The sequence below is a fragment of the Tachysurus vachellii genome, chromosome 19 (assembly GCF_030014155.1).
Source record: "Tachysurus vachellii isolate PV-2020 chromosome 19, HZAU_Pvac_v1, whole genome shotgun sequence".
In the NCBI taxonomy this organism is placed as follows: Eukaryota; Metazoa; Chordata; class Actinopteri; order Siluriformes; family Bagridae; genus Tachysurus; species Tachysurus vachellii.
Genome location: NC_083478.1, coordinates 18,636,966 through 18,647,966, shown reverse-complemented (window position 1 = coordinate 18,647,966; position 11,001 = coordinate 18,636,966). Strand labels below are relative to the sequence as shown.

General features: G+C 41.3%; 1 protein-coding gene across 3 annotated transcripts in view; it reads left to right on the top strand.

The window, feature by feature from the left end:
- Window positions 1-11,001, top strand: part of acap3a (ArfGAP with coiled-coil, ankyrin repeat and PH domains 3a) — a 52,923-nt gene that overhangs the window by 31,709 nt on the left and 10,213 nt on the right. For all 3 annotated transcript variants that reach the window (XM_060894212.1, XM_060894211.1, XM_060894210.1), the window contains exons 5-15: window positions 2,741-2,799; window positions 3,647-3,830; window positions 3,988-4,032; window positions 4,149-4,244; window positions 4,491-4,565; window positions 5,273-5,284; window positions 8,986-9,098; window positions 9,260-9,311; window positions 9,732-9,832; window positions 9,915-10,026; window positions 10,188-10,396. In XM_060894212.1, coding sequence (XP_060750195.1) covers window positions 2,741-2,799; window positions 3,647-3,830; window positions 3,988-4,032; window positions 4,149-4,244; window positions 4,491-4,565; window positions 5,273-5,284; window positions 8,986-9,098; window positions 9,260-9,311; window positions 9,732-9,832; window positions 9,915-10,026; window positions 10,188-10,396 — 1,058 coding nt within the window. The remainder of the gene's footprint in view (window positions 1-2,740; window positions 2,800-3,646; window positions 3,831-3,987; window positions 4,033-4,148; window positions 4,245-4,490; window positions 4,566-5,272; window positions 5,285-8,985; window positions 9,099-9,259; window positions 9,312-9,731; window positions 9,833-9,914; window positions 10,027-10,187; window positions 10,397-11,001) is intronic.

The window sequence follows — 11,001 nt, the reverse complement described above, 5'->3', positions numbered from 1 at the left end:
GAAGCACGTGACCTCGCTCGACCCTGCTTCTGAAGAGTGTCGAGGACGGAGACAAAGAAACGGCAGCTAGATAGATGTCTATACGTCCAGAGATCCGGTACAGCGAGTGTGCAGAGGAACACGGAGAAGACACTCATGTCCCTTTTCCACCAAAAAGAACCGGGTGCTGGTTCAGAGCTTGCGCTGGTGCTGGTTCCACTGGTGAACCTTCTAAGAACCGGTTTGCCTTTCCACCGGCTAGAGAGCGTCACAGAGCCGAGTCTGACGTCACTGAATACGTGTCACGTGTCCCAGCAACGTTAGCGCAGCAGCGACAAACACAAACACAACAACAATGGCGGATGTTGCTTTACTGTTAATGCTCATGGCTTTGTGAACCTACATTAACACCCAAACGCGGCGAATCCGACGTGTACGTGCAGCTCCATGTAATCTGTATAAACGGAGGTTGTTATCGAGAAAGTACATAACGTTATTTTATCATTAACACAGAAAAAAGTTAGCCTTAGCATTTAGCTACCTACTATCATGTCTGCTGATAATGTGTCATATCGCGGTAAAGTAAAAGTGTATTAAACATTAGTATACTTAAGGTACATTATCAAATGCGCTAACAGTAGCACCGCCAACAGCCCCGCCCACAGCCCCTGACACAAGCGGTTCTTAAGTCTAGACCAGCAACGTTTTGGTGCTACTTAAGAACCACTTTTCCTGGTTCAGAGCCGGTGCTTTGGCTGTCGAAACAGAAAGACCTGGTTCTAGATGATCAATACGCTCTTGAAGTCATGGAAGCTTGTGTCAACATCTGGATTCGACTTCACATCCTCCTGGAGATCAGTCATCCCATCTGTAATGGGGATGACTGACAGGAAGGAAGGAAACGAAGAGGGCTGCAGCATGACGTCTAAAAGGCCAGACGAAAGGGTGAAGGATAAGCGAAACGGTACAGGCTTCACTCAGGGATGTCTGTCATAAAAGGTTTCCTGGAAAATATTTGCTCACAATCTCGGGATTCTGTGAACAGCGAACTGTGAGAACTGGTTCCTGAGCTCGTGTTATTCTTCCTCTTTGTACCTCTCGATACTTTTAACTCCGAGAACGTTGCTTCAGGGGGGGGTCACGGTGGCTTAGTGGTTAGCACGTTCGCCTCACACCTCCAGGGTTGGGGGTTCGATTCCCATCTCCACCTTGTGTGTGTGGAGTTTGCATGTTCTCCCCGTGCCTCGGGGGTTTCCTCCGGGTACTCCGGTTTCCTCCCCGGTCCAAAGACATGCATGGTAGGTTGATTGGCATCTCTGGAAAATTGTCCGTAGTGTGTGATTGCGTGAGTGAATGAGAGTGTGTGTGTGTGTGCCCTGTGATGGGTTGGCACTCCGTCCAGGGTGTATCCTGCCTTGATGCCCAATGACGCCTGAGATAGGCACAGGCTCCCCGTGACCCGAGGTAGTTCGGATAAGCGGTAGAAAATGAATGTTGCTTCAGTCCTTTAGTCTCTCCAGTTAACCAGCACTTTAGAGCTGGTTCCTGGCCACGCCCCCTGACTCCTCCCATTTCCCTGGATCTTTTATCTCCACTATTTTATTTGATTTCTCAGTAATATGACATTTAAAATGATTTCAATATGAAATCATGCCATGGACGTCTCTTAAAAAGCACCAACCAACAAATAAACTCTAAACGCATCAGATTTATCTGCATTTACTCAGATTTCATTGGTTTTAGAGTTACCCTGTAACTACACTCAGGACTGTCATGACGAGAGGAACACAGACATGTCCAGAGGTTTTATTCGTCCGCCTGACTTTCTGCTGAAGTGACCACCTGGAGATTTCAGGAGAATCACATCTCACAAAGCCGCTGAGCATTTTACAGCCTCCAGTAGGGTCGTATTTCTGCCTGCATTCATCTTATCATAGAATGTAAAGATGTGGCTCAGAGACCATGAGTCTGTGTGCTGCATCATGTGGAACATTCAACACACACAAGTGCTGAAATCTCAGATTTCTCTCTCTCTCTCTCTCTCTCTCTCTCTCTCTCTCTCCATTGAAGACCTGTATCCTCACCCTCTCTCTCTCTCTCTCTCTCTCTCTCTCTCTCTCTCTCTCTCTCTCCATTGAAGACCTGTATCCTCACCCTCTCTCTCTCTCTCTCTCTCTCTCTCTCTCTCTCCATTGAAGACCTGTATCCTCACCCTCTCTCTCTCTCTCTCTCTCTCCCTCTCTCTCTGCCTATCTCGCTCTCTCCCTCTCTCTCTTTCTATTTCTCTCTCCCTCACTATCTCCCTGTATCTCTCTCTGTCCATCTCTCTCTCTCTCTCCATTGAAGACCTGTATCCTCACCCCCCCCCCTCTCTCTCGCTCGCTCTCTCTCCATGGAAGACCTGTATCCTCACCCCCCCCCCCCCCCCATCTATTATTATCAGGCTTTGTTTGCACCAGCTGTGCCTTTCACTCTTATTTTCCAGCCCTCCCTGTTCGACTGACCTATTTAATCTGCAGTGAGCGCAGCGTGGCAGCTCCGATCAGCAGAAAGCTCCTCACACTGCATGCACAGCTGAATATGAATGAGTGTGTGCAGGATCACAGAGTGCTGCATGTGGGTGGGTGGGAAGGGAATTCTCACACACGTGTGACAGTAAAAGAACCAGGATGAGATCGCCCTCTGCTGGTGAAACGCACGTCTCTCCGTGCATGTGGCCTGTAAACAAACTAACATTGTTTACTGCGGTTCTGTATTTCAGATCCTGTTTGACCAGGCACAGAGGTCTGTGAAGCAGCAGCTGCACAATTTTGTCAAAGAGTAAGTTCTGAAATACACATTCACGTACATTTGCATATCGCACCCTGATTGGCTGATAACTTTTATGCTGCTGTAAGATCCACTCTTCCAATTTATGATGTCATAACACGTAGAAAAACATGACTGAAAACCTTTTAATGAGACACTAACATCTATCATAAGATAACTTTCCACTTATTTATTATGATGTGATGACAAACAATTGAAACATTTGCACTTTATGATGTAATTCATTTCCATCAAAAACGTCACCTAACTTTCACACATTTAATACTATTTACTGTTCAGTAACAAAGGTTTTGTCGCACCGCTGATTCCCAAAACAATGCAGAAATGCTGCTGCAGAGACTTTTCTCGTTGTTTTGCAAGCGAAACCAAGCTGCTCGTTAGCATCGTTAGCAGTTAGCATAGGATGCACATGTCTTATTACATGAGACAACGCTGCAGAACTGATACTGATTCGTTTTAGACTCACGCTAGCTTCAGTAGGAAGCTTCCTTCACGTGGGATGTACTGCTGTAGGCTACGAGCTCAGTGCAGTGTGGAGGAAATGGGAGAGACCTGGGTTTTACAAACACGCACACACACACACACACACACACACACACACACACACATACACACATTGCTGACATTTAGCTCAGGGAGATTAAGACATTCTGTAATCCGGCATTTTACTGTTCCAGATTTAAAACACAAACAAACACACACACACACACACACACACACACACACACTCTGAGCGCAGACTACTGATGCATGGACTTTCTAAAAATGACCTTTGTAAAAATGATATTACTTTGCGGTTGTGTGTGTGTGTGTGTGTGTGTGTGTGTGTGTGTATCAGAGATGTGCGAAAGTTCAAGGAAACAAAAAAGCACTTCGATAAGGTGCGTGAAGACCTGGAGATCGCTCAGGTGAAGAACGCTCAGGCGCCGAAGAACAAGCCGCACGAGGTGGAGGAGGCCACCAGCACCCTCAACATCACTCGCAAGTGCTACCGCCATCTAGCACTGGACTACGTTCTGCAGGTAACACACACACACACACACACACACACTTTTAACACTTTCCTGTATTTGAAATCTTAACATTACAGCTTTACATTTTTGACACTGGAGACTCCATCCATAAATGCTAAATAATGCAGCGAACAAATCTTAGCTTGGACTTTTGTCTCCTTCGTAGATCAACGTCCTTCAGGCCAAGAAGAAATTTGAGATCCTAGATGCAGTAAGTTCCTCAAATCAAATTACACTGTGGTCATTGCTGAAATGAAAGCACCTGAATATCATTCCAAAACGGACTTTTCTCTTCCTCTTCCTCTTCCTCTCTTCTCTTCTCTCCAGATGCTGTCATTCATGCACGCCCAGTACTCGCTCTTTCAGCAGGGCTTCAATCTGCTAGATGAACTCGACCCCTACATGAAGAAGCTGGCAGCAGAGGTGAGGTGACAGACTCGGTCATCCTCTCTGAGTAGTGACACCGAAGTGATGAATTTTTAAACCTCTGTGGCGTTTGATAAGCCTGGATGCAGGAGATCAGCAGTTCTGCATGATGCTCCCACCACCATGCTTCATAGTTATGACTGTGGTTCGGTCATAGTAGAAATGACATCATGAAAAAAAGGAGGCAAAAAGAATGTAAAGTATTCAAGGTGCCTTATGTCTGTGTATGTTTTTAATGCGTAGCTGGACCAGCTGGTGATCGATTCAGCGATGGAGAAAAGAGACATGGAACACAAACACGCTACGATACAACAGCGGGTTCGCATGACACACGTCTACACTATTAGTTATCTGAAGTGTAAAATGATTTTTCACAAATAACGTATACGCAAATTTATCGAATGTTAAAGGTGCGGTGCACGATGTTTGAAAAAACAGAGTCGGGCCGACGAACAAAACAAACGTGCAGCCAATGAGCAGAAAGGGGCGTGTCTTGTCAGTGTTCAGTGCGCATGTGTGACATTAGCTGAAAGCGATTGAAACATTGACATGGCGGATACCTGCCGTTACCTCTGCCTCGGGTTCTAGGTGTTGAACGCCGTCTTCTGCGTGAAACGGAGCTAAACCTTTCACGGTACAACACACAGTACTACAAAAACACATTTGTATTACCATAGTGTTACTCATTGAGTTCATTTATTGATAAATATATACCCTCGGCCAGCCGCCCCAGCAGGCTCCGCCATAATAGTTGCCTGGGTTACGTATGTATGTGTGGGCGGAGCTATCAAAACCGACGTGACACCTATTTGAGTTAGGGGCGTGTTTGTTTTGGTGATTTCAAATGTCAACATCGGCTTTCAAACATCGTGCACCGCACCTTTAATGTAGTAAATGTTACTCTTGACAGTTCAGTCCTTACATTTCTCATCTCTGGCATGTGAAGATCAGGTTAAATCATATCTAATATTATTTTTTTTTTCCTTTCCATTTGGGATTGTCCTGGAATGATCATCACATCACAGACTCTTCTACAGGTCAGTTTTTATCTCCATGTAAATCCTTTCATGACTGATATTTGGACATCGTTTGAAGTCTTATAGTCCGACGTCTAGGGCACTGTTTAACCTTTAGAGATAAAGCTGTAACCTAGAGATATACTGAGAAATACTTTACTTACTTTTTTGTCATTTTTTTTTATTCCCTACGTAATCTTCTTGTACGTAGATGTCAGTGACGTACAGTATTTGGGGCTTTTTTTTTTATTGTTTAAAAACTTCAGGAAGAAACAAATCCATCCGTTTTCTAGTTTTATATTATTTATTCATTTATTTTATATTTTGTTTATATCATATTCACATTATTCTACACCGTGTTTGTTGTCCACTAACACAAGAGGATAACCTGTGTTATGTTGTGTAACCTCGATTATAAATGTAACACCACTGAGGGTTACACTTGTGGATGCTGAGGGTTGACAGAAATATCTCTCTGCGTGCACTTAAAAAAAGTGTGAAGCTGCTTTCAGTTTCCATTCGATTCGATCGCTCAAAATAACGGCTCCTTATAGAGCGTGAGAAACAGCTGAAGCATGAATCTGTGAGATCAGTCGATCTCCTGGATTGAAAATCTACCAATAAAACCCTTCGGTTTGATCAGTAATCAAGTGCAGAAGAACACCGAGCCTCTAGTGTAAGAACATATTATATTCATAGCATCATGTACTGGTTCAGCTAGTTCACTTAAAAGTAGGCAAAGGTCAATATTCTCATAAAGTTCTCCTCTTCCTCACTTAAGGCTTTCTTTCAGATGAACTAAACACTGCATATGTGGGTCTGTTTGCTCTCTGTACACTTGTTTATAATCTGTTAGTAATGACTGGTTCATGGCAGAGGTCAGTATTGGGTGATGCCCCTTCTTTTGAAAGGTTTGTAAAGCACATCATGCACTGAGGTTTTATTTTTTTTTTTTAGAAAAGCTTTTAGTCGTGTGTGTGTGTGTGTGTGTGTGTGTGTGTGCACAGGAAGTGAAATTAGGACAATGTGTAGCTGCAAGTCCTAGAATGGACTTGCAGAGTTTCAGATATCTCGAAAATAACCTAAGATCAACTCCAAATGAGAAAAGATGTTAATGATGAACATATATATTCTGTCGTTTAAAAAAAACAAGCCATAATATTGGTTCTAATATGTTTGTACGTAGTTCACCTCCAGCAGCTCCTATATTTTTTGTATAATATTAAATGTTGTTCTTTGCTCTTTGATACACCTTGGGCTTTAAAAATGAATGGTTTTTATTATTCAGTCAGATTGAGGTTATATAAAACACACACAAGCCCCCATCAGTAACACACACACACACACACACACACACACACACACACACACACACACACATCTGAAAGTCAAAGGACTACCAACATTAAAAGATATAAATAAAAGTAAAAAAAAAAGCCTTTGACAACACATAATAATAATAATAATAATAATAATAATAATAATCATCATAATCATAATAATAATGATTATGATTATTATTATTATCATTATAATCATAATGATAATAATAACAAAAACAATAATATTAATAACAATAATACTTATAATAATAATAATAATAATAATAATAATAATAATAATAACGATCGTAATAACAAAAACAATACTACTACTACTAATAATAATAATGACTACACAAACTATAACAATACACATTTTAATAGTTATACACATATAATCAATTTATTTATAGATTATTTATGGTTGTTGTTGTTTTTTTTGCTAACAAACATTGGTTTAATTCCACATGACATTGCTTTCCCTACACAAGTGCACTACATACGGTACTGAATAAAGTGTTATAAACGAGTGTGCAGTGTGCAATGTTCACTGTTCACTACATGTGTTGCTTTCGCCCGTCTCCATGGTTTCCTGCTTGAATTACTGAGCGCTCGATAATCGTGCCGTTCTCTGCGCATGCGCGTTAAGCGGTGCGCGCGTTTGCACAGATTCAGGTCTCCATGACCAAAGTGACTGATGTTTAGTTTAAATGTGTTTAAAGTATTAATAAATAATCATGTTGGAATACCTTAAAAGCGTAAAGCTGAAGATCTTCGGCAGGTTGGACGTCACGCTGGTCGGTAAACTTACTTTCTGTTGACATTTATTTTCAAAGTCGTAGGATATAGCGTGAAAAACTAGCACTTTTGTGTTTTGTTTTGTGTTTTTGTTTTGTTTTGTGTTTTGTTTTTTGTTTTGTGTTTTTGTTTTGTTTTGTGTTTTTTTTTGTTTTGTGTTTTTGTTTTGTGTTTTGTTTTTTGTTTTGTGTTTTTTGTTTTGTGTTTGTTTTTGTTTTGTGTTTTTGTTTTGTTTTTTGTTTTCTGTTTTTTTGTTTTGTGTTTGCTTTTGTTTTTGTGGTGTTTTTGTTTTGTTATGTTGGTTTGTTTTGTGTTTTTGTTTTGTTTTGTGGTTTTGTTTTGTGTTGGTTTGTTTTGTGTTTTTGTTTTGGTTATGTTGGTTTGTTTTGTGGTTTGTTTTGTTTTGTGTTTTTGTTTTGGTTATGTTGGTTTTGTTTTGTTTAAGATCTTTCAACAAACACATTATGTCCTGAACTTAATTTACTTATTTTTGAGTCACTGGTTTGCACTAAAATTGTTAAAATGTTTAAACAGCACAATATTTGTTAGAACTCAGTTAAAGTATTATTATTAATAATAATAATAATAATAATAATAATAATAATAACTGTATTTGTGGGTTTAACTAAGAGATGAAATTGTTGCTTGTGATCTTAATATGGATATTGTTTCTCCTTCAATCTTATTTCTTATTGAATTATAGTGAAATAAATATAGAAATAAAGTGCTAAAGTCTCTGTGTGTTGTTAACTAGTTGAGTGAAACGTTCGCTCTGAAGCTCTAATAATTCTTGGTCTTATGTGAAACGGCTAGACTGTTTACATAGTCACCCTGGTGTAGTCTCAGAAAAGGGAGGAAATATAAGTCTCTCATAGTAACCCAAGACTATTTCTTTTAGTGTTGTTTTTTTATTCTTTGAAACAAATGCTAATGTTTGGATATTGAATATATACAGTAGCGTATAGATATCACTAGAGTAGTCAGTTTAAGGAATCTCCTACTGACTCTCACAAGGAATCATCTAAATCCCAGGGAGAAGATTTCACCAAACAACACGTGGGTGTCACTACAGTGACAGTTCTGTGGTTTGTTTATTCTGGTCTAATGTTTTGGGTTGTATATTTTTTTTTGAAGCCCTTCTTCATGGTAAGATTTGACCACTATATGAAAAATGGTAGGTGGACACTAAGGGGATAATTGTCTAGAATGTCTTAGTATGTTGTAGCATTAAGATTTCCCTTCGCTGGGATTCAAAGCCTTTTTGCCCAAGGTTTTGGTATGGGACCTCCAGCAAGAACATGAAGGAGTGATGATCAGTTGACCACATATTTTTGTCCCTATAGCGTGTTTCACTTTCGTATGTAAGCATATATTGATTGGTTGCATCTCTTAAGACCTTTCTAGACAATTCTTATATCGCATGTCAAATATCGCATCATTTTAGGAAGCATCACTGGAGGCAGGAATCAGAGACTTTTTGTAAAGTTATCTGTGACTAAGAGGCTAAGAGTCAGTGATTGAAATGATTTTTAGCAAAGCCTGAGATTGTTCCTTTGTAACCATTTTTAATCAAGGAGTCTTTTCTGTCTTTTAATGAATCAGGACTTTGCCTACGATGACCCGAAGGTGGAGTTCAATGTTGACGCCCCAAACGGAGTAGTGATGGAGGGCTACCTGTTCAAACGAGCCAGTAACGCCTTCAAAACGTGGAACAGGTGAGGAGAACAGCCTGGAAAATAGTCGTGATCCACCCACAGGAAATGATGGAGCCAGACACGACCCTCTAGTCTGCATTTGGCTCCAAGTAATATTTGATTTACAGCATTATCAGTGCGTTCGTCCTGCATCCGTCTGTGTCATTTATATGTCTCCTCAGGCGGTGGTTCTCCATCCAGAACAGTCAGCTGGTCTATCAGAAAAAGCTGAAGGCAAGTATTCTTCATCCTCATCATCCTCGTTCAGACACATGCAGTCAGTCAGAGAGGTTAAGAGCAACACACTCTCTCTCTCTCTCTCTCTCTCTCTCTCTCTCTCTCTTAAACACACACACACACATTTCTTTTAGAATTATGTGTTGTGCCGGATTACCATGTGATCTGCAAGCCTGATTGCAAGGGGAAAGGAAATTTAGGTATATTTGATGAGCTCAGTAAGACAAATCCTATGCCATGAGAAGTACAATAAGCAAAAAAAAAAAAAATGTAGAAAGCGCTGCATGTTTGTTGCGTGAAAACTTGCCACTGGGTTGTTTAAAGGAGAAGATTGCATGAAACATCAATGCTGCGGTGTTCTGTAGTGTTGGCGTTCCATGGTTTCAGGGATTTTATCCAGTGTGTTTTGTCCTGTAGGACTCACTGACTGTGGTGGTAGAGGACCTGAGACTGTGTTCGGTGAAACCCTGTGAGGACATCGAGAGGAGGTTCTGCTTTGAAGTGGTGTCTCCTTCAAAGTAAGTTCTACTACATACTGACTCCATTGTCCTACAGACACCGTGATGATGATGATGATGATGATGATACTGTATGTTGCAGGAGCTGTATGCTGCAGGCTGAATCAGAGAAGCTCCGACAGGCCTGGATCCAAGCAGTACAGGCCAGCATCGCCTCGGCTTACAGAGAGAGTCCAGACAGCTACTACACTGAGGTTACACACTACACATACACACTACACTGTGTTTCTTTAGTTTGATAAAAAAACAAAAAACCAGTATAATATCACCCATAAAATATTAATATACATGAATTTTAGTTTTGTGGTATGTAGAATGTGTAGGCTTTATAACGGTGTGTTATTTTCTCCTTCAGCGTCTCGACCGAACGGCGTCTCCCTCCACCAGCAGCATCGACTCGGCCAGTGAGCCGCGAGAGCGCAGCGCGAGAGCCGAGAGCGTGCTGCAGAGGGTGCAGTGCGTGCCGGGCAACGAGGCGTGCTGCGACTGCGGCCAGGCCGATCCACGCTGGGCCAGCATCAACCTGGGCATCCTGCTGTGCATCGAGTGCTCCGGCATACACAGGTAACACGCGCAGGTACAGTGGGAACAGGAGGTTGTAACGAGTGTGTTTAGGTCTAATATACACTCTTATAACACTAATCCACTAAGTCACGCTTGGATTTATTTCTGTCTTTACAATTTAATATGTTTCAGACTCGTGCGTTTATTTAAACCATAATACAATCTGTGGGAAAAAAAAAGTTTATTTTACTGAGATTTGAGTAAGCGATTTGTACGCATTTAAAGAGAAGTGTCATAACTTTATAATTTGTGTAATATCATTTAAAATCTTATGTTATATCAAATATTATAGTTTTCTTCAGATTCAAACCGTCCTTGGTGTTTTTCTCACAGCCCAGACAGATTATGCAGATCCCTTCAGTACTCTCAGACCACCTCGTGAATACTAATGCTCCCTCCGGTGGCCGCTTTTCTCACGCCGAGGGCCAGGCAACCTTCTTCTTTTTTTTTCTCCATTTTTTTTCTAACCGGGTTGCCCGGATACGCAGTGACACACACGCTGATGTGAGAAAGGGTGGGCATCTGTTCAGTTTCTAAGGAAAGCAGCTCTGCACCTCTGTAATTTCAGCCTTCAAACCCGGCTCAGAAACACGTCTGCAGTCGAA